Source organism: Oncorhynchus mykiss, chromosome 19 (assembly GCF_013265735.2).
Source record: "Oncorhynchus mykiss isolate Arlee chromosome 19, USDA_OmykA_1.1, whole genome shotgun sequence".
In the NCBI taxonomy this organism is placed as follows: Eukaryota; Metazoa; Chordata; class Actinopteri; order Salmoniformes; family Salmonidae; genus Oncorhynchus; species Oncorhynchus mykiss.
Genome location: NC_048583.1, coordinates 60423754 through 60447593, shown reverse-complemented (window position 1 = coordinate 60447593; position 23840 = coordinate 60423754). Strand labels below are relative to the sequence as shown.

The following is a 23840-nucleotide window of genomic DNA, read 5'->3' as shown; positions in this document are numbered from 1 at the left end:
TCTGGTGGACTCACTAAACAGAGAACATCCCTGGTCATCCCTACTGCCTCTGATCTGGAGGACTCACTAAACAGAGAACATCCCTGGTCATCCCTCCTGCCTCTGATCTGGAGGACTCACTAAACAGAACATCCCTGGTCATCCCTACTGTCTCTGATCTGGTGGACTCACTAAACACAAATGCTTCATTTGGAAAAGATGTCTGAGTGTTGGAGTGAGCCCCTGTCTATCTTCCAATTATAATTGTAATAATTTTCTGGTTTGCTTAATATAAGGAATTTGAAATGATTTATACTTTTACTTTGGATTGCTTAAAGTAAAGATACCTTAAAATTAGAAAATGACTCTAGTAAAAGTGAAAGTCACCCAGTAAAATACTACTTGAGAAAAAGTCTAAATGTATTTGGTTTAAATAAATATACTTAAGAATCAAAAGTAAATGCAGTTGCTAAAATATACTTATATATACTTATATATACTTATACTCAAGTATGACAATTTAGTACTTTTTCCACCGCTGCCCACACTGTTCACACACCTATTGTTGGCGGAAAGAAAATGTTGCTGTTTTAAAGTTAATTTCCTGCAATTCTACGCATTATGTGTTTATACGATGTCAGGGGTCGAAGCCCAACCGAGTAAAAAATAAATAAATGAACATAGAGAATGGAAGAAAGTCATTCATGAATGTGTTTCAAAACATCTATAAGCGCTCATACAACGAGCTGTGAATTTGAGTGTGATATTTGCCTGTTTTGAATTGAAACTGGTCAGTAGACGCGTTTTAGGGAAGTTTTACGGGTTGCGTTCAAGGCCGTCTTACTACTACAGTCGCGCTGCGCTGATTATTAGACATATTAGACAGTTTCTCAAGTGTTCAGCGGCGCGATTACGATGAACGCATCCATTTGTTTAATGGGAGGGGTTGTGTAACCGTATGAAAAGTCAGAAAACTTTCTTTCTACATAAATATTTTCAGTAGTTCAGAGTTTCGCTTTGACTCTTTTCTACCCAGTGCCCTGTAAAGATTCCCCGGACAGAGAGATCGGTGAAATGGCGAGCAAGAAGGCAGTTTTGTTCAATCTGTGGGGTGTCGTGGTTTCTCCCAGACCCGCAGAAGCTTTCCTCAAATTCGAAGAGACCCACAAACTCCCCAGGTAGGAATACATATTTTCCAGGGGTGAGAGATCGTGCAGAGTGCTGGAAGACACTAAAACTGTACACGCATACTTGAAACATAACAATGCCTTTCTAGGGAGTTTTTCCTATCCACCGTGCATCTACAACTGCATTACTTACTGTTTTGGGGTTTTAGGCTGGGTTTCTGTACAGCACTTTGAGATATCTGCTGATGTAAGAAGGGCTTTATAAATAAAATTTGATTGATTGATTATACAAGCATGTCGTAACTGAAAGGATAGTTTTACGGTAGTCTCTGTACGTTCTGCGGACTGTCGGGGATAGCCCCTTTATTGCGGCCCCTTTTTCCTTGTTCCGAATCAATCTGCTAACGGTTTTTACATGGCCTGAAGGGAAGAAAATATACAGTTTTTACAAAAATAAATGTGAAAATTGCTCTAAACTTCTACAGACAGCAGTGGTGTAGCGCAGTTTCTTAGACCCCGCCAGGTCGGAACTAGCCTCCCCAACCAATAAATAAATAAATTACACATTGCCATGGGTACAGATACATTTTTTTGTTGTTGTAGATAAATTCGTGTTATTTTACACATTTTGCCATAAGCGTGTTTTAGCGCTCAGGGATTATTGAAAGATGGGACAATCTCAATTTTTTCCCAGACAAATATTTGTCTTAATTTAACCCAATTTGGAATATATATTTTCGATAGACCAAATTATCAGCGATAACAGTAAAGGAAGAACCTCCCCCGCAAAAATGTATTCATAAAATACAACTAACTGGATTTATGTCAACTCTGTCAGACACCATCAAAGGCTCGTTGATTTTTTTACAATTATTGTCCAAAGGCCTTGATAGTTTAATTCTAACAGTAGATTATTCAAACATGTAACACAAAACTCCAACCTTATATTTGTTTTGTTTTATAGTACTATTAAATGCTTCAGGGTTTATTTTGTTAGCATTTTTCTGGCACATTTTTCAAGATTTCGAACATGAAACAACGTTTTATAATGCAAATGTTATCTCTTTGGTCGAGAACAGCAAATGCAGTGCATTCGCAAAGTACTCAGACCCCTTGACTTTTTTCCACATTACAGCCTTATTATTAAATGTATTCAATTATTATTTTTTATCATCAATCTACACACAATAGCATCTAATGACAAAGCAAAAACATATAATTTTTTTTGCGTTTCTTATTTACATTTATAAGTATTTAGACATTTTGCTATAAGACTCGAAATTGAGTTCAAATCCTTATGGTATAGCTGACTATGCTCTTTCCAGATTCATTTAGTATTTTAGACAAATGTGACAGAGTTGACCAAATCTCCAGACACATCTTTTAGGAATCACATTTTTTTTTAGATAAATATTGTTTAAAGTCACAGAGGGAAACTACATACCATCATTTTTCGGTTAATATCCTTTATTGACAGTTTGTTTTATATTTTAAACACTTTTTTTTTTTTGGAGAGTTTGAAATTGAGATTCTTTGGACAAGGGCATTTCCATGTAACATCTAATATTTTCCCTTGTAAAATTCCCCTAAATGTACATTTTAATCTCAAATAATGCAACAAAATAATATCCCCGCCGGACAAGGATTCTCCCGACTTTCAAGAATCCTTGAGCAAATGTCCTGCTATTCTACACATTTTGCCATTCAGTCTAAGATTTTTGTTGTTGTTGTGGTTTTAAAGCTAATTTGCTGTAATAATATATATATATATATTTAAATCATAGCATATGACGCGCTATGCCAGTGACAGACAGATTAGATTGTGCAATATGTTTGTGCTGTCTGAATGTATGCTTATGTTCTGGTTTAGTGGTTTTCTGGAGAAGCTGGTGACAAACGAGAACAGCGCCATGCAACGTGCAGAGAGGGGCAAACTCTCCCTCTCTCAGGTGAGTTACGCGCACGTACACAAGCACGTACACACGCACACAGACGCACACACATACACACACACACATACACACACACGCACGCGCGTGCACGCACGCACGCACGCACGCACGCACGCACACACTCACACAGAGACAGGTCGCCTAAACAGACAAATAATGTCAAGTTCAAACTACTAACATGGTCAGAACTCCGTTACCAAGCTGTTAACTCCAAAAGTTCAAGATCTTGATCATTGTTTCCTCAGTGACCCCTAGAACTGGTACAAACACAAATAATATAGCCTATATTATAATCCATGGTAATGGATTATTGAAATGTGTCTTCTGTTGAAATGTGTCTTCTATTGAAATGTGTCTTCTATTGAAATGTGTCTTCTATTGAAATGTGTCTTCTATTGAAATGTGTCTTCTATTGAAATGTGTCTTCTATTGAAATGTGTCTTCTATTTGAATGTGTCTTCTATTTGAATGTGTCTTCTATTTGAATGTGTCTTCTATTGAAATGTGTCTTCTATTGAAATGTGTCTTCTGTTGAAATGTGTCTTCTATTGAAATGTGTCTTCTATTGAAATGTGTCTTCTATTGAAATGTGTCTTCTATTGAAATGTGTCTTCTATTTGAATGTGTCTTCTATTTGAATGTGTCTTCTATTGAAATGTGTCTTCTATTGAAATGTGTCTTCTATTGAAATGTGTCTTCTATTGAAATGTGTCTTCTATTGAAATGTGTCTTCTGTTGAAATGTGTCTTCTGTTTGAATGTGTCTTCTATTGAAATGTGTCTTCTATTGAAATGTGTCTTCTATTTGAATGTGTCTTCTATTGAAATGTGTCTTCTATTGAAATGTGTCTTCTATTGAAATGTGTCTTCTATTTGAATGTGTCTTCTATTGAAATGTGTCTTCTATTTGAATGTGTCTTCTATTGAAATGTGTCTTCTATTGAAATGTGTCTTCTATTTGAATGTGTCTTCTATTTTAATGTGTCTTCTATTGAAATGTGTCTTCTATTGAAATGTGTCTTCTATTGAAATGTGTCTTCTATTTGAATGTGTCTTCTATTTTAATGTGTCTTCTATTGAAATGTGTCTTCTATTGAAATGTGTCTTCTATTTGAATGTGTCTTCTATTGAAATGTGTCTTCTATTGAAATGTGTCTTCTATTGAAATGTGTCTTCTATTTGAATGTGTCTTCTATTGAAATGTGTCTTCTATTTGAATGTGTCTTCTATTGAAATGTGTCTTCTGTTGAAATGTGTCTTCTATTGAAATGTGTCTTCTATTTGAATGTGTCTTCTATTGAAATGTGTCTTCTATTGAAATGTGTCTTCTGTTGAAATGTGTCTTCTATTTGAATGTGTCTTCTATTGAAATGTGTCTTCTATTTGAATGTGTCTTCTATTGAAATGTGTCTTCTGTTGAAATGTGTCTTCTGTTGAAATGTGTCTTCTATTGAAATGTGTCTTCTATTTGAATGTGTCTTCTATTGAAATGTGTCTTCTATTGAAATGTGTCTTCTATTGAAATGTGTCTTCTATTTGAATGTGTCTTCTGTTGAAATGTGTCTTCTATTTGAATGTGTCTTCTATTGAAATGTGTCTTCTATTGAAATGTGTCTTCTATTTGAATGTGTCTTCTATTGAAATGTGTCTTCTGTTGAAATGTGTCTTCTATTGAAATGTGTCTTCTATTGAAATGTGTCTTCTATTGAAATGTGTCTTCTATTGAAATGTGTCTTCTATTTGAATGTGTCTTCTATTGAAATGTGTCTTCTATTGAAATGTGTCTTCTATTTGAATGTGTCTTCTATTTGAATGTGTCTTCTATTGAAATGTGTCTTCTATTGAAATGTGTCTTCTGTTGAAATGTGTCTTCTATTTGAATGTGTCTTCTATTTGAATGTGTCTTCTATTGAAATGTGTCTTCTATTGAAATGTGTCTTCTATTGAAATGTGTCTTCTATTTGAATGTGTCTTCTATTTGAATGTGTCTTCTATTGAAATGTGTCTTCTATTGAAATGTGTCTTCTATTGAAATGTGTCTTCTATTGAAATGTGTCTTCTATTGAAATGTGTCTTCTATTGAAATGTGTCTTCTATTGAAATGTGTCTTCTATTGAAATGTGTCTTCTATTGAAAGGTGTCTTCTATTGAAATGTGTCTTCTATTTGAATGTGTCTTCTATTGAAATGTGTCTTCTATTGAAATGTGTCTTCTATTTGAATGTGTCTTCTATTGAAATGTGTCTTCTATTGAAATGTGTCTTCTATTTGAATGTGTCTTCTATTTGAATGTGTCTTCTGTTGAAATGTGTCTTCTATTGAAATGTGTCTTCTATTTGAATGTGTCTTCTATTTTAATGTGTCTTCTATTGAAATGTGTCTTCTATTGAAATGTGTCTTCTATTTGAATGTGTCTTCTATTGAAATGTGTCTTCTATTGAAATGTGTCTTCTATTGAAATGTGTCTTCTGTTGAAATGTGTCTTCTATTTGAATGTGTCTTCTATTGAAATGTGTCTTCTATTTGAATGTGTCTTCTATTTGAATGTGTCTTCTATTGAAATGTGTCTTCTATTGAAATGTGTCTTCTATTGAAATGTGTCTTCTGTTGAAATGTGTCTTCTATTGAAATGTGTCTTCTATTTGAATGTGTCTTCTATTGAAATGTGTCTTCTATTGAAATGTGTCTTCTATTGAAATGTGTCTTCTATTGAAATGTGTCTTCTATTTGAATGTGTCTTCTATTTGAATGTGTCTTCTATTGAAATGTGTCTTCTATTGAAATGTGTCTTCTATTTGAATGTGTCTTCTATTTGAATGTGTCTTCTATTTGAATGTGTCTTCTATTGAAATGTGTCTTCTATTGAAATGTGTCTTCTATTGAAATGTGTCTTCTATTGAAATGTGTCTTCTATTGAAATGTGTCTTCTATTGAAAGGTGTCTTCTATTGAAATGTGTCTTCTATTTGAATGTGTCTTCTATTTGAATGTGTCTTCTGTTGACATGTGTCTTCTATTGAAATGTGTCTTCTATTTGAATGTGTCTTCTATTTTAATGTGTCTTCTATTGAAATGTGTCTTCTATTGAAATGTGTCTTCTATTTCAATGTGTCTTCTATTGAAATGTGTCTTCTATTGAAATGTGTCTTCTATTTGAATGTGTCTTCTATTGAAATGTGTCTTCTATTGAAATGTGTCTTCTATTTGAATGTGTCTTCTATTTGAATGTGTCTTCTATTGAAATGTGTCTTCTATTGAAATGTGTCTTCTATTTGAATGTGTCTTCTATTGAAATGTGTCTTCTGTTGAAATGTGTCTTCTATTGAAATGTGTCTTCTATTTGAATGTGTCTTCTATTGAAATGTGTCTTCTATTGAAATGTGTCTTCTATTGAAATGTGTCTTCTATTTGAATGTGTCTTCTATTGAAATGTGTCTTCTGTTGAAATGTGTCTTCTGTTGAAATGTGTCTTCTATTGAAATGTGTCTTCTATTGAAATGTGTCTTCTGTTGAAATGTGTCTTCTATTGAAATGTGTCTTCTATTGAAATGTGTCTTCTATTGAAATGTGTCTTCTATTGAAATGTGTCTTCTATTGAAATGTGTCTTCTATTGAAATGTGTCTTCTGTTGAAATGTGTCTTCTATTGAAATGTGTCTTCTATTGAAATGTGTCTTCTATTTGAATGTGTCTTCTATTGAAATGTGTCTTCTATTGAAATGTGTCTTCTATTGAAATGTGTCTTCTATTGAAATGTGTCTTCTATTGAAATGTGTCTTCTATTGAAATGTGTCTTCTATTGAAATGTGTCTTCTATTGAAATGTGTCTTCTATTGAAATGTGTCTTCTATTGAAATGTGTCTTCTATTGAAATGTGTCTTCTATTGAAATGTGTCTTCTATTTGAATGTGTCTTCTGTTGAAATGTGTCTTCTATTGAAATGTGTCTTCTATTGAAATGTGTCTTCTATTGAAATGTGTCTTCTGTTGAAATGTGTCTTCTATTTGAATGTGTCTTCTATTGAAATGTGTCTTCTATTAAAATGTGTCTTCTATTTGAATGTGTCTTCTATTGAAATGTGTCTTCTATTTGAATGTGTCTTCTATTGAAATGTGTCTTCTATTTGAATGTGTCTTCTATTGAAATGTGTCTTCTATTTGAATGTGTCTTCTATTGAAATGTGTCTTCTGTTGAAATGTGTCTTCTATTGAAATGTGTCTTCTATTGAAATGTGTCTTCTGTTGAAATGTGTCTTCTATTGAAATGTGTCTTCTATTGAAATGTGTCTTCTATTGAAATGTGTCTTCTATTGAAATGTGTCTTCTATTGAAATGTGTCTTCTATTGAAATGTGTCTTCTGTTGAAATGTGTCTTCTATTGAAATGTGTCTTCTATTGAAATGTGTCTTCTATTTGAATGTGTCTTCTATTGAAATGTGTCTTCTATTGAAATGTGTCTTCTATTGAAATGTGTCTTCTATTGAAATGTGTCTTCTATTGAAATGTGTCTTCTATTGAAATGTGTCTTCTATTGAAATGTGTCTTCTATTGAAATGTGTCTTCTATTGAAATGTGTCTTCTATTTGAATGTGTCTTCTATTGAAATGTGTCTTCTGTTGAAATGTGTCTTCTATTGAAATGTGTCTTCTATTGAAATGTGTCTTCTATTGAAATGTGTCTTCTGTTGAAATGTGTCTTCTATTGAAATGTGTCTTCTATTGAAATGTGTCTTCTATTGAAATGTGTCTTCTGTTGAAATGTGTCTTCTATTGAAATGTGTCTTCTATTGAAATGTGTCTTCTATTGAAATGTGTCTTCTATTGAAATGTGTCTTCTATTGAAATGTGTCTTCCATGGAAATGATTGCATCACCTTGTGATGACACGTCAGTGTGTGTGTGTGTGTGTGTGTGTGTGTGTGTGTGTGTAGATGATCCCAGAGCTTGATGCAGAGTGTGTGAGTGCAGCATCAGATCAGAAGGTCAGTCTTCCTGCTGGGTTCTCTGTTAAGAGCCTGTTGGAGGAACTCAGAGACTCAACCACCGTCAACAAACACATTCTGCAGACCGTAGCTACGCTCCGCAGACAAGGTAACACACACACCCACACACACGCACATCTGACACACACCTTGTACACTCTAAGGTCACATGCCTAGTTCCGCGTCCTTGTGTTGTCTGTCAGGGTTATTGACAGGTGTGTTGGCCAACCAGTGGGTGGATGACAGTGGGTGTGGAGATAGCTCTGGACGTCTCCTCTCTCTGCTGGGCGGCCATTTTGATGTGGTGCTTCAGTCCTGTCGTACCGGCCTCAGGGTCCCAGAGGCCGACCTGTTCATCTCCGCTCTCAAACAGCTGGGAGTGCCTCCGAAACAGGTGCACACACACACACACACACACACACACACACACACACACACACACACACACACACACACAATCTGACTTGTCATCACTTCTCGCTTGTGAGAAGCAAGAATGCAAGAATGTCCTTGGAAGGCAAATTTCAAATGAAGACACATTACCAGAGAAGATACATTACCATGGAAGAGACATTACCATAGAAGGCTATTGCCATAGAAGATACATTACCATAGAAGAGACATTACTATAGAAGAGATATTACCATAGAAGAGACATAGAAGAGACATTACCATAGAAGAGACATAGAAGAGACATTACCATAGAAGATACATTACCATAGAGCGGACATAGAAGAGACATTACCATAGAAGAGACATTACCATAGAATAGACATTACCATAGAAGAGACATAGAAGAGACATTACCATAGAAGAGACATTGAAGAGACATTACCATAGAAGAGACATTACCATAGAAGAGACATTACCATAGAAGAGCCATAGAAGAGACATTACCATAGAAGAGACATAGAAGAGACATTACCATAGAAGAGCCATTACCATAGAAGAGACATAGAAGAGGCATTACCATAGAAGAGACATTACCATAGAAGAGACATTACCATAGAATAAATATTACCATAGAAGAGACATTACCATAGAAGGCTATTACCATAGAAGAGACATTACCATAGAATAAATATTACCATAGAAGAGACATTACCATAGAAGAGACATTACCATAGAAGAGACATTACCATAGAAGAGACATAGAAGGGAATTTACCATAGAAGAGACATTACCATAGAAGAGACATAGAAGAGACATTACCATAGAAGAGACATTACCATAGAATAGACATAGAAGAGACATTACCATAGAAGAGACATTACCATAGAATAGACATTACCATAGAAGAGACATTACCATAGAAGCGACATTACCATAGAATAGACATAGAAGAGACATTACCATAGAAGAGACATAGAAGAGACATTACCATAGAAGCGCCATAGAAGAGATATTACCATGGAAATAGACATTACCATAGAAGAGACATTACCATAGAACAGACATTACCATAGAAGACACAATACCATAGAAAATACATTACCATAGAAGAGACATTACCATAGAATAGACAGAATATACATTACCATAGAAGAGACATAGACAATACATTTCCGTAGAAGAGACATAGAAAAGACATTACCATAGAAGAGACAAAGAACAGACATTACCATGCAAGAGATGTTACCATAGAAGAGACATTACCATAGAAAAGACATTACCATAGAATACACAATACCATAGAAGAGACATAGAAGAGACATTACCATAGAAGAGACATAGAACACACAATACCATAGAATAGACATTACCATAGAATAGACATTACCATGGAATAGACATTACCATAGAATAGACATTACCATGGAAGAGACATAGAAGAGAGGTAGTAGAGACATTACCATAGAATATACATTACCATAGAATATACATTACCATAGAAGAGACATTACCATAGAAGAGACATTACCATAGAAGAGACATTACCATAGAAGAGACATTACCATGGAATAGACATTACCATAGAAGAGACATTACCATAGAAGAGACATTACCATAGAAGAGACATTACCATGGAATAGACATTACCATAGAAGACAGTAAATTACATGTGTGCACACACATTATCTTAATATGTAAATGTCATCAAATTAGCAACAACTCCTGACATCAATGTCTTGGAGTCACTGCTCGGAGCTCCCATGGAAAACATGAAATCGTCTGTCGTAGTAGCTGTTACAGTGCTTACATTCCTAACACCATCCACACCCCTTCCTTTACACAACTCTGTCTGCACACGACCTGAGAAACCCCATCTGACCTTCCTGTGTTGAGTCGCTCTCAGCTACTCCATCTCTCTTCCTCCCTCTATCTATCTATCCTTCTCCCTTCTCTCCTCCTCCTTCTCTCTTCTCTTCTCTCCTCCCTCTTCTCTCCCCCCTCTTCTCTCCTCCCCCTCTTCTCTTCTCTCCTCCCCTCTTCTCTCCTCCCTCTTCTCTCCGCCCTCTTCTCTCCTCCCCCTCTTCTCTTCTCTCCCCCCTCTTCTCTCCTCCCCTCTTCTCTTGTCTCTCCTCTCCTTTCTCTCCTCCTCCTTCTCTCTTCTATCTTCTATTCTCTCCTCCCCCTTCTCTCCTCCCCCTTCTCTCCTCTCTTCTCCCAGTTCTCTCCTCCCCCTTCTCTCCTCTCTTCTCCCAGTTCTCTCCTCCCCCTTCTCTCCTCTCTTCTCCCAGTTCTCTCCTCCCCCTTCTCTCCTCTCTTCTCCCAGTTCTCTCCTCCCCCTTCTCTCCTCTCTTCTCCCAGTTCTCTCCTCCCCCTTCTCTCCTCTCTTCTCCCTCTTCTCTCCTCCCCCTTCTCTCCTCTCTTCTCCTCCCTCTTCTCTCCTCCCCCTTCTCTCCTCTCTTCTCCCCGTTCTCTCCTCCTCCTTCTCTCTTCTCTTCTTCCCGTTCTCTCCTCCTCCTTCTCTCTTCTCTTCTCCCAGTTCTCTCCTCCCCTTCTCTCCTCTCTTCTCCCTCTTCTCTCCTCCCCCATTCTCTCCTCTCTTCTCCTCCCTCTTCTCTCCTCCCCCTTCTCTCCTCTCTTCTCCCCGTTCTCTCCTCCTCCTTCTCTCTTCTCTCCTCTCCTTTCTCTCCTCCTCCTTCTCTCTTCTATCTTCTATTCTCTCCTCCCCCTTCTCTCCTCCCCCTTCTCTCCTCTCTTCTCCCAGTTCTCTCCTCCCCCTTCTCTCCTCTCTTCTCCCAGTTCTCTCCTCCCCCTTCTCTCCTCTCTTCTCCCAGTTCTCTCCTCCCCCTTCTCTCCTCTCTTCTCCCAGTTCTCTCCTCCCCCTTCTCTCCTCTCTTCTCCCAGTTCTCTCCTCCCCCTTCTCTCCTCTCTTCTCCCTCTTCTCTCCTTCCCCTTCTCTCCTCTCTTCTCCCCGTTCTCTCCTCCTCCTTCTCTCCTCTCTTCTCCCCGTTCTCTCCTCCTCCTTCTCTCTTCTCTTCTCCCCGTTCTCTCCTCCTCCTTCTCTCCTCTCTTCTCCCTCTTCTCTCCTCCCCCTTCTCTCCTCTCTTCTCCCCGTTCTCTCCTCCTCCTTCTCTCTTCTCTTCTCCCCGTTCTCTCCTCCTCCTTCTCTCCTCTCTTCTCCCTCTTCTCTCCTCCCCCTTCTCTCCTCTCTTCTCCTCCCTCTTCTCTCCTCCCCCTTCTCTCCTCTCTTCTCCTCCCTCTTCTCTCCTCCCCCTTCTCTCCTCTCTTCTCCCAGTTCTCTCCTCCTCCTTCTCTCCTCTCTTCTCCCCGTTCTCTCCTCCCCCTTCTCTCCTCTCTTCTCCCCGTTCTCTCCTCCTCCTTCTCTCCTCTCTTCTCCCCGTTCTCTCCTCCCCCTTCTCTCTCCTCTCTCCTCCCTCTTCTCTCCTCCCCCTTCTCTCCTCCCCCTTCTCTCCTCTCTCCTCCCTCTTCTCTCCTCCCTCTTCTCTCCTCTCTTCTCCCCGTTCTCTCCTCCTCCTTCTCTCTCCTCGTCTCCTCCCTCTTCTCTCCTCCCTCTTCTCTCCTCCCCCTTCTCTCCTCTCTCCTCCCTCTTCTCTCCTCCCTCTTCTCTCCTCTCTTCTCCCTCTTCTCTCCTCCCCCTTCTCTCCTCTCTTCTCCTCCCTCTTCTCTCCTCCCTCTTCTCTCCTCTCTTCTCCTCCCTCTTCTCTCCTCCCTCTTCTCTCCTCCCTCTTCTCTCCTCTCTCCTCCCTCTTCTCTCCTCTCTTCTCCTCCCTCTTCTCTCCTCTCTTCTCCCCGTTCTCTCCTCCTCCTTCTCTCCTCTCTCCTCCCTCTTCTCTCCTCCTCCTTCTCTCCTCTCTTCTCCCCGTTCTCTCCTCCCCCTTCTCTCCTCTCTTCTCCCCGTTCTCTCCTTCTCTCTTCTCCTCCCCCTCCTTTTCCTCCTTTTCTTCTTCTTCCTCTATCCCTCCCTCCTCGCCTCTCCTTTTTCAAACTAACCCTAGACCATTTTGGTGTTATAAGTGGACAGCTGACCTGTCAGTCTGTATTTCAGGCTCTGTGGTTGGCTGATGATGAGAAGGGGGTGGGAGCAGCAGAGGCATTAGGGATGACAGCTGTTTTGGTGAAAGACCTGCCTGAAGCTCTGAAACAAGTAGAGACCTTCACTGGAGTGCAGGTAACACACACACACACCAACGTGTTGGAACTTTTGTTGTCGGTAAAAATGTCTGTGAGTAGGTGACGATTATTTAGCAGATTTGCAGTATTCAGCTGTCAGATTTGTTATCACAGACACCCCGATACACTCGCCAGCTGCATCATTCCAATCCCCTGATTTGATTTGGTGTGTGTGTGTGTTGTGTTGTGTTGTGTTGTGTTGTCCAGGTTGTAACAGGGGAAAGCTACCCAGCCTCTTGCAACCCAGAAGAAGTTTCTCATGGATATGTCACCGTCAAGGTAACACCCCCCCCCCCCCACAAACAAACACACAGCACAGACAATGCTGTATGTAGAAGAAAGCCTGTACATGATTACACAGTGTTCTTGAAGCTTGTTCCCCCACTCTCTCTCTCTCTTTCCCCCTCTCTCTCTCTCTCTCTCTCTCTCTTTTCCTCTCTCTCTCTCTCTCTCTCTCTCTTTTCCTCTCTCTCTCTCTCTCTCTCTCTCTCTCTCTGTCTGTCTCTGTCTCTCTCTCTGTCTCTCTCTCTCTCTCTCTCTCTCTCTGTCTCTGTCTCTGTCTCTCTCTCTGTCTCTCTCTCTCTCTCTCTCTCTCTCTGTCTCTCTCTCTCTTTTCCCCTCTCTCTCTCTCTCTCTTTCCCCCTCTCTCTCTCTCTCTCTCTCTCTTTTCCTCTCTCTCTCTCTCTCTCTCTCTCTCTCTCTCTCTCTCTCTCTCTCTCCTGCATTTAATTCAAATCAAGGGGCTTTATTGGCATGGGAAACATATGTTTACATCGCCAAAGCAAGTGAAATCGATAATAAACAAAAGTTAAATAAACAATAACAAATGAACAGTAAACATTAGACTCAAAAAAGTTCCAAAAGAATAAAGACATTTTGAATGTCGTATTATGTCTATATACAGTGTTGTAATGATGTGCAAATAGTTAAAGTACAAAAGGGATAAATAAATATAAATATAAATATGGTTGTATTTACAATGGTGTTTGTTCTTCACTGGTTGCCCTTTTCTTGTGGCAACAGGTCACACATCTTGCTGCTGTGATGGCACACTGTGGTATTTCACCCAGTAAATATGGGAGTTTATCAAAATTGGATTTGTTTTTAGTTGTGGGTCTGTGCAATCTGAGGGAAATATGGGTCTCTAATATGGTCATACATTGGGCAGGAGGTTAGGAAGTGCAGCTCAGTTTCCACCTCATTTTGTGGGCGGTGTGCACATAGCCTGTCTTCTCTTGAGAGCCAGGTCTCCCTACGGCAGGATTTCTCAATAGCAAGGCTTTGCTCACTGAGTCTGTACATAGTCAAAGCTTTCCTTAATTGTGGGTCAGTCGCAGTCGTCAGGTATTCTGCCACTGTGTACTCTCTGTTTAGGGCCAAATAGCATTCTAGTTTGGTCAGTTTTTTTGTTAATTCTTTCCAAAGTGTCAAGAAATTATCTTTTTGTTTTCTCATGATTAGGTTGGGTCTAATTGTGCTGTTGTCCTGGGGCTCTGTAGGGTGTGTTTGTGAACAGAGCCCCAGGACCAGCTCGCTTAGGGACTCTTCTCCAGGTTCATTTCTCTGTAGCTGATGGCTTTGTTATGGAACTTTTAAGGTGGTTGTAGAATTTAACTTCTCTTTTCTGGATTTTGATAATTACCGGGTAGTAATTATCTTTTAGTGATTAAAAGATATTGGTGATCCAATACCTTTGACGAATGAAGTCAAGCACCCTGTCATTCTCTCCAAAGACCTTCACATATCTACACTTATCCTCCGCCACATACATCAACAAACAAGACACGGTGGAAGGAACCACTTCTACGTCAAAGGTCTTGGATCACCAATTCAAACTCTGCGGCAAGGAAGATCATCTCAGAGTGTGTTGTGTGCAGAAGGCGAAGAGGCCAGGTTGGTGAGCAGAAGATGGCAGATTTGCCACTTGAAAGGATCGTGCCAGACATCCCACCATTTACCAATGTAGGTGTGGATTACTTTGGTCCTCTAGAAATCAGAAAAGAAAGAGGAAATGTGAAAAGAGATGGAGGGATCTTTACATGTATGTCTAGTGGAGCAATACACATTGAAATTGCTTACTCTCTTGACACGGATTTGCGTATCAACCCCATAAGAAGATTTATGTGCAGAAGAGGACAAGTACAACACGTACGATCTGATAATGGGACTAACTTCATTGGTTCTGAGAGAGAACTCAGAGAAGCTCTATCTGCTTTAAACCAAGGCAAGATGCTCTACTTCAGGAAGGAATACGATGGAGTTTCAATTCCCGCCCGGGGGGCGTCCCAACATGGAGGAGGTTAGGAAAGGGTCATTGGGATGATTCGCCAGGTGCTCCATTCTGTCCTGAAACAACAGAGCCTAGATGAGGAGCACACCGTGCTGTGTGAAGTAGAGGCTTTTCTAAACAGCCACCCAATCACCACGGTAATCAACGACCCCCTGGATCTAGAAGCTCTCACCCCAAATCACATTTTACTGTTAAAGTCAAATCTTGTCCTACCCTCTGGGAAGTTAATTTTTTTGTAAACGACATTGTTTTGGAAGAGATGGACACAGGAGTACTCTTGCGACTCTTGTAGGAAAGACAAAAGTGGGGTAAAGTGAAAACGCAGCTTCCGCGAAGGAGATGTGGTTCTGGTCATGAAGCCCACGGCACCACGTAGTGCCTGGATACTCGGAAAGGTTGTTGAGACCAAGCCTGATTCCAAGGGGTTACTAGGTGTAGTACACCTGAAGACAAGAAGCAATATTATAGAAAGACCAATATCCAAGATCTGCCTACTCCAAGAAGGTGAGGGGAAGAGGAAGCCCCCTTCAAGTAAAAACCTCTACAGGATCGGTGCCCCTCCCACCCGCGGGAAGGCTGAGTTAACGTAGGCTAATGTGATTAGCATGAGATTGTAAGTAACAAGAACATTTCCTAGGACATAGACATATCTGGTATTGGCAGAAAGCTTAAATTCTTGTTAATCTCATTGCACTGTCCAATTTATAGTAGCTATTACAGTGAAAGGATACCATGCAATGGTTTGAGGAGAGTTCACAGGTATGAACTTGAAAATGTATTAATAAACCAATTAGGCACATTTGGAGATGCAATGGTTCTTTGAATCAGTCTAAAGCTTTGCACTTACACTACTGCCATCTAGTGGCCCAAATCTAAATTGTGCCTGGGCTGGAACAATACATTATGGCCTTTCTCTTGCATTTCAAAGATAATTGTAAAAAAAAAAACCTCATTTTACCTCATTTTTGTTATATTCTCTTACATTAATTTCACATTTCGACAAACTTCAAAGTGTTGGTACCGTTGGTACCAAGAAATGGTACCAATAATGTGCATATCCTTGCTTCAGGTCCTGAGCTACAGGCAGTTAAATTAGGATATGTAATTTTAGGAGAACATTTTAAGAAAAAAAGGGGTCAGATCGTTAAGAGGTTTTAAGCTTTTCACATCAAGTCATATTGGCTCCAACGTGCAGTTGCTAAGGGGCAGCGATGCTCCACAGGCCATGGACCCTGCTGATAACCACAGTGTTGGAGATGAACCCCCAACACCGCTGTGAACCAATCGGTGTGGGGTTCTCCGGCGATCCCATAGAGGAGAAGGTGTTGACAACCCAGGATGCCCTGCTGTTACTGTCCACCCCATCTACATTTGAGTCCTGCAGGAAATGACAAACTGGGTGCTACAGGATGCTGCCATGTACGACCCGTCAACCTATTACAGAACTTACCTTGTTATAGGCTGAGCTGGTGCTAAGCAACTACAGAGTTTACCTTGTTATAGGCTGAGCTGGGGCTAAGCAACTACAGAGTTTACCTTGTTAAAGGCTGAGCTAGGGCTAAGCAACTACAGAGTTTACCTTGTTATAGGCTGAGCTGGGGCTAAGCAACTACAGAGTTTACCTTGTTAAAGGCTGAGCTGTGGCTAAATTACGACAGAGTTTACCTTGTTATAGGCTGAGCTGGGGCTAAGCAACTACAGAGTTTACCTTTATTATAGGCTGAGCTGTGGCTAAGCAACTACAGAGTTTACCTTGTTAAAGGCTGAGCTGTGGCTAAATTACGACAGAGTTTACCTTGTTATAGGCTGAGCTGGGGCTAAGCAACTACAGAGTTTACCTTGTTAAAGGCTGAGCTGGGGCTAAGCAACTACAGAGTTTACCTTGTTAAAGGCTGAGCTGTGGCTAAATTACGACAGAGTTTACCTTGTTAAAGGCTGAGCTGGGGCTAAGTTATTACAGAGTTTACCTTGTTACAGGCTGAGCTAGGGCTAAGCTACGACAGAGTTTACCTTGTTAAAGGCTGAGCTGGGGCTAACTGGTTGTTATAGGCTGAACTGAGGCTAACTGGTTATTATGGGCTGAACTGAGGCTAACTGGTTGTTATAGGCTGAGTTGGGGCTAACTGGTTGTTATAGGCTGAACTGAGGCTAACTGGTTGTTATAGGCTGAGCGGTTGTTATAGGCTGAGCGGTTGTTATAGGCTGAACTGAGGCTAACTGGTTGTTATAGGCTGAGCTGGGGCTAACTGGTTGTTATAGGCTGAGCTGAGGCTAACTGGTTGTTATAGGCTGAGCGGTTGTTATAGGCTGAGTGGTTGTTATAGGCTGAACTGAGGCTAACTGGTTGTTATAGGCTGAGCTGGGGCTAACTGGTTGTTATAGGCTGAGCTGGGGCTAACTGGTTGTTATGGAATGAACTGAGGCAGGCTGGTTGTTATGGGCTGAACTGAGGCAGGCTGGTTGTTATAGGCTGAACTGAGGCTAACTGGTTGTTATGGGCTGAACTGAGGCTAACTGGTTGTTATGGGCTGAACTGAGGCTAAGTTGTGATAACCTCTGATCCTGCAGATCATCCCTCCATGACGACACAAACACAGAGCATAGTTTCTTTTCACATCGTTTCTGTCCTAAGTCAGAGAACAGTTAGGGTCCGGTGTGTAGGAGCCATTTTGGCCTGTTTATGAGTTGTGTATATGTTGTCTGTCAAATAGTTTAAAAAAAAACTTGTTTTGTACACTAGAGGGCACTATATTGTTGGGGTCATGGGTCACTGGTCTCGTGTGCATATACAGTGGGGCAAAAAAGTATTTAGTCATGCACCATTTGTGCAAGTTCTCCCACTTAAAAAGATGAGAGAGGCCTGTAATTTTCATCATAGGTACACTTCAACTATGACAGACAAAATGAGAAAAAAAAATCCAGAAAATCACATTGTAGGATTTTTAATGAATTTATTTGCAAATTATGGGTTAACACAGGTGAGAGGAAGGGTTAGTACAGGTGACCAGGAAGGGTTAGTACAGGTGAGAGGAAGGGTTAGTACAGGTGACCAGGAAGGGTTAGTACAGATGACCAGGAAGGGTTAGTACAGGTGACCAGGAAGGGTTAGTACAGGTGACAAGGAAGGGTTAGTACAGGTGACCAGGAAGGGTTAGTACAGGTGAGAGGAAGGGTTAACACAGGTGAGAGGAAGGGTTGGTACAGGTGATCAGGAAGGGTTAGTACAGGTGACCAGGAAGGGTTAGTACAGGTGACCAGGAAGGGTTAGTACAGGTGACCAGGAAGGGTTAGTACAGGTGACCAGGAAGGGTTGCTACATGTGAGAGGAAGGGTTAGTACAGGTGACCAGGAAGGGTTACTACAGGTGACCAGGAAGGGTTACTACAGGTGAGAGGAAGGGTTACTACAGGTGAGAGGAAGGGTTAGTACAGGTGAGAGGAAGGGTTAGTACAGGTGAGAGGAAGGGTTACTACAGGTGACCAGGAAGGGTTACTACAGGTGAGAGGAAGGGTTACTACAGGTGAGAGGAAGGGTTAGTACAGGTGAGAGGAAGGGTTAGTACAGGTGACCAGGAAGGGTTAGTACAGGTGACCAGGAAGGGTTAGTACAGGTGACCAGGAAGGGTTACTACAAGTGAGAGGAAGGGTTAGTACAGGTGACCAGGAAGGGTTAGTACAGGTGACCAGGAAGGGTTACTACAGGTGAGAGGAAGGGTTAGTACAGGTGATCAGGAAGGGTTAGTACAGGTGACCAGGAAGGGTTAGTACAGGTGACCAGGAAGGGTTAGTACAGGTGATCAGGAAGGGTTAGTACAGGTAACCAGGAAGGGTTAGTACAGGTGACCAGGAAGGGTTTAGTACAGGTGACCAGGAAGGGTTAGTACAGGTGACCAGGAAGGGTTAGTACAGGTGACCAGGAAGGGTTAGTACAGGTGACCAGGAAGGGTTACTACACGTGTATAAATGGGAACTTCACCCCAAAAGAGTAATGTTTGTATGTGTTATGGACAGCTCTCTCCTGTGTATGTGTTATGGACAGCTCTCTCCTGTGTATGTGTTATGGACAGCTCTCTCCTGTGCCTGTGTTATGGACAGCTCTCTCCTGTGTATGTGTTATGGACAGCTCTCTCCTGTGCCTGTGTTATGGACAGCTCTCTCCTGTGTATGTGTTATGGACAGCTCTCTCCTGTGCCTGTGTTATGGACAGCTCTCTCCTGTGTATGTGTTATGGACAGCTCTCTCCTGTGTATGTGTTATGGACAGCTCTCTCCTGTGCCTGTGTTATGGACAGCTCTCTCCTGTGCCTGTGTTATGGACAGCTCTCTCCTGTGTATGTGTTATGGACAGCTCTCTCCTGTGCCTGTGTTATGGACAGCTCTCTCCTGTGTATGTGTTATGGACAGCTCTCTCCTGTGTATGTGTTATGGACAGCTCTCTCCTGTGCCTGTGTTATGGACAGCTCTCTCCTGTGTATGTGTTATGGACAGCTCTCTCCTGTGCCTGTGTTATGGACAGCTCTCTCCTGTGCCTGTGTTATGGACAGCTCTCTCCTGTGTATGTGTTATGGACAGCTCTCTCCTGTGCCTGTGTTATGGACAGCTCTCTCCTGTGTATGTGTTATGGACAGCTCTCTCCTGTGTATGTGTTATGGACAGCTCTCTCCTGTGCCTGTGTTATGGACAGCTCTCTCCTGTGCCTGTGTTATGGACAGCTCTCTCCTGTGCCTGTGTTATGGACAGCTCTCTCCTGTGCCTGTGGCAGATCATAGAGAATCAAAAGTAAGCTCTGCATGCATTATTTGGTGTTTTACTCTCTCTCTGTCTCTCTCTCTCTCTCTCTCTCTTTCCCTCTCTTTCTGTCTCTCTCTCTCTCTGTCTCTCTCTCTGTCTCTCTCTCTCTCTCTCTCTCTCTCTCTCTCTCTGTCTCTGTCTCTGTCTCTCTCACTCTGTCTCTGTTGCTGTCTCTCTCTCTGTCTCTCTCTCTCTCTAGCCCGATGTAAAGCTGCACTATGTGGAGATTGGGGCGGGGCCTCCGGTCATGCTGTGTCATGGCTTCCCTGAGAGCTGGTATTCCTGGAGATACCAGGTAAACACACATAGTACTCACACACACACACAGACACACAGACACACACTGACAGACACACACTGACAGACACACACCGACAGACACACACTGACAGACACACTGACACACACACATAGTACTCACACACACTAACAGACACACACACATAGTACTCACACACACGACTACTAACTCATACTCCTCTCTCTCTCTCTCTCTCTCTCTCTCCTGCATTTAATTCAAATCAAGGGGCTTTATTGGCATGGGAAACATATGTTTACATCGCCAAAGCAAGTGAAATCGATAATAAACAAAAGTTAAATAAACAATAACAAATGAACAGTAAACATTAGACTCACAAAAGTTCCAAAAGAATAAAGACATTTTGAATGTCGTATTATGTCTATATACAGTGTTGTAATGATGTGCAAATAGTTAAAGTACAAAACGAAAATAATCAACATAAATATGGGTTGTTTTTACAATGATGTTTGTTCTTCACTGGTTGCCCTTTTCTCGTGGCATCAGGTCACAAATCTTGCTGCTGTGATGGCACACTGTGGAATTTCACCCAGTAGATATCAAAATTGGTTATGTTTTCAAATTCTTTGTTGATCTGTGTAATCTGAGAGAAATATGTCTCTCTAATATGGTCATACATTGGGCAGGAGGTTAGGAAGTGCAGCTCAGTTTCCACCTCATTTTGTGGGCAGTGTGCACATAGCCTGCCATCTCTTGAGAGCCAGGTCTGCCTACGGCGGCCTTTCTCAATAGCAAGGCTTTGCTGACTAATTGTGGGTCAGTCACAGTGGTCAGGTATTCTGCCACTGTGTCATCTCTCTGTTTAGGGCCAAATAGCATTCTAGTTTGCTCTGTTTTTTTGTTAATTCTTTCCAATGTGTCAAGTAATTATCTTTTTGTTTTCTCATGATTTGGTTGGGTCTAATTGTGCTGCTGTCCTGGGGCTTTGTGGGGTGTGTTTGTGTCTCTCTCTGTCTGTCAGATCCCAGCTCTGGCAGATGCAGGGTTTAGAGTGGTTTCTCTGGACATGAAGGGCTATGGACAGTCTACAGCTCCACCAGGTTTGTGTGTTTGTGTGTGTGTGTGTGTGTGTGTGTGTGTGTGTGTGTGTGTGTGTGTGTGTGTGTGTGTTGTGTGTGTTTGTGTGTGTGTGTGTTGTGTGTGTTTGTGTGTGTGTGTGTGCGTGTGTGTGTGTGTGTGTGTGTGTGTTGACAGTGACCCATCATTTTGAGAAGCACCGTCTTTCCTTTCTCACACTGGAGGGTTGCAGTTACACTACATGACCAAAAGTCAAGCGGTTCCCCTTTTCTGTTATACAGCCTCCTCTCTCCTGGGAAGGCTTTCCACTAGATGTTGGAACATTGCTGCTATAACAGCCTCCACTCTTCTGGGAAGGCTTTCCACTAGATGATGGAACATTGCTGCTATAACAGCCTCCACTCTTCTGGGAAGGCTTTCCACTAGATGTTGGAACATTGCTGCTATAACAGCCTCCACTCTTCTGGGAAGGCTTTCCACTAGATGTTGGAACATTACTGCTATAACAGCCTCTACTCTGCTGGGAAGGCTTTCCACTAGATGTAGGAACATTGCTGCTATAACAGCCTCCACTCTTCTGGGAAGGCTTTCCACTAGATGATGGAACATTGCTGCTATAACAGCCTCCTCTCTGCTGGGAAGGCTTTCCACTAGATGTTGGAACATTGCTGCTATAACAGCCTCCACTCTTCTGGGAAGGCTTTCCACTAGATGTAGGAACATTGCTGCTATAACAGCCTCCACTCTTCTGGGAAGGCTTTCCACTAGATGTAGGAACATTGCTGCTATAACAGCCTCCACTCTTCTGGGAAGGCTTTCCACTAGATGTAGGAACATTGCTGCTATAACAGCCTCCTCTCTGCTGGGAAGGCTTTCCACTAGATGTTGGAACATTGCTGCTATAACAGCCTCCACTCTTCTGGGAAGGCTTTCCACTAGATGTAGGAACATTGCTGCTATAACAGCCTCCACTCTCCTGGGAAGGCTTTCCACTAGATGTAGGAACATTGCTGCTATAACAGCCTCCACTCTCCTGGGAAGGCTTTCCACTAGATGTTGGAACATTGCTGCTATAACAGCCTCTACTCTGCTGGGAAGGCTTTCCACTAGATGTTGGAACATTGCTGCTATAACAGCCTCCACTCTCCTGGGAAGGCTTTCCACTAGATGTAGGAACATTGCTGCTATAACAGCCTCCACTCTTCTGGGAAGGCTTTCCACTAGATATAGGAACATTGCTGCTATAACAGCCTCCTCTCTGCTGGGAAGGCTTTCCACTAGATGTAGGAACATTGCTGCTATAACAGCCTCCACTCTTCTGGGAAGGCTTTCCACTAGATATAGGAACATTGCTGCTATAACAGCCTCCTCTCTGCTGGGAAGGCTTTCCACTAGATGTAGGAACATTGCTGCTATAACAGCCTCCTCTCTGCTGGGAAGGCTTTCCACTAGATGTAGGAACATTGCTGCTATAACAGCCTCCACTCTTCTGGGAAGGCTTTCCACTAGATGTAGGAACATTGCTGCTATAACAGCCTCCTCTCTGCTGGGAAGGCTTTCCACTAGATGTAGGAACATTGCTGCTATAACAGCCTCCACTCTTCTGGGAAGGCTTTCCACTAGATGTAGGAACATTGCTGCTATAACAGCCTCCACTCTTCTGGGAAGGCTTTCCACTAGATGTAGGAACATTGCTGCTATAACAGCCTCCTCTCTTCTGGGAAGGCTTTCCACTAGATGATGGAACATTGCTGCTATAACAGCCTCCACTCTTCTGGGAAGGCTTTCCACTAGATGTTGGAACATTGCTGCTATAACAGCCTCCACTCTTCTGGGAAGGCTTTCCACTAGATGTTGGAACATTGCTGCTATAACAGCCTCCACTCTTCTGGGAAGGCTTTCCACTAGATGTTGGAACATTACTGCTATAACAGCCTCCAGTCTGCTGGGAAGGCTTTCCACTAGATGTTGGAACATTGCTGCTATAACAGCCTCCACTCTTCTGGGAGGCTTTCCACTAGATGTTGGAACATTGCTGCTATAACAGCCTCCACTCTCCTGGGAAGGCTTTCCACTAGATGTTGGAACATTGCTGCTATAACAGCCTCCACTCTCCTGGGAAGGCTTTCCACTAGATGTTGGAACATTGCTGCTATAACAGCCTCCACTCTGCTGGGAAGGCTTTCCACTAGATGTTGGAGCATTGCTGCTATAACAGCCTCCTCTCTGCTGGGAAGGCTTTCCACTAGATGTTGGAACATTGCTGCTATAACAGCCTCCACTCTTCTGGGAAGGCTTTCCACTAGATGTTGGAACATTGCTGCAGAGACTTGCTTCCATTCAGCCACAAGAGCATTAGTGAGGTCAGGCATTGATGTTGGGCGATTAGGCCTGGATCACAGTCGGCGTTCCAATTCATCCCAAAGGTGTTTGATGGGGTTGAGGTCAGGGCTCTGTGCAGGACAGTCAAGTTCTTCCACACCGATCTCGACAAACCATTTCTGTATGGACATCGCTTTGTGCATTGCTTGCTGTTTGGCGGTTTTAGGCTGCGTTTCTGTACAGCACTTTGATATATCAGCTGATGTAAGAAGGGCTATATAAATATAACCATGAAAAACAGCCCCAGACCATTATTCCTCTTCCACCAAACTTTACAGTTGGCATCATGCGTTCGGGCAGGTAGCGTTCTCCTGGCATCAGCCGAACCCAGATTCGTCTTTCGTGATTCCTCACTACAGAGAAAGCATTTCCACTGTCCAATGGCGGCGAGCTTCACCCAACTCCAGACGACGCTTGGCATTGCGCATG

At 41.9% G+C, this 23840-nt stretch overlaps 1 protein-coding gene across 3 annotated transcripts in view; it reads left to right on the top strand.

Moving 5' to 3' along the window:
• The first annotated feature begins 877 nt into the window (after nucleotides 1-877).
• The window catches only part of ephx2 (epoxide hydrolase 2, cytoplasmic), a 41328-nt gene continuing 18365 nt past the window's right edge, over nucleotides 878-23840 (top strand). For all 3 annotated transcript variants that reach the window (XM_036955235.1, XM_036955233.1, XM_036955234.1), the window contains exons 1-8: nucleotides 878-1157; nucleotides 2977-3055; nucleotides 7983-8142; nucleotides 8237-8427; nucleotides 12490-12612; nucleotides 12822-12893; nucleotides 19893-19988; nucleotides 20974-21052. In XM_036955235.1, the coding sequence (XP_036811130.1) occupies nucleotides 1054-1157; nucleotides 2977-3055; nucleotides 7983-8142; nucleotides 8237-8427; nucleotides 12490-12612; nucleotides 12822-12893; nucleotides 19893-19988; nucleotides 20974-21052 (904 nt within the window). In that variant the 5' untranslated portion in view covers nucleotides 878-1053. The remainder of the gene's footprint in view (nucleotides 1158-2976; nucleotides 3056-7982; nucleotides 8143-8236; nucleotides 8428-12489; nucleotides 12613-12821; nucleotides 12894-19892; nucleotides 19989-20973; nucleotides 21053-23840) is intronic.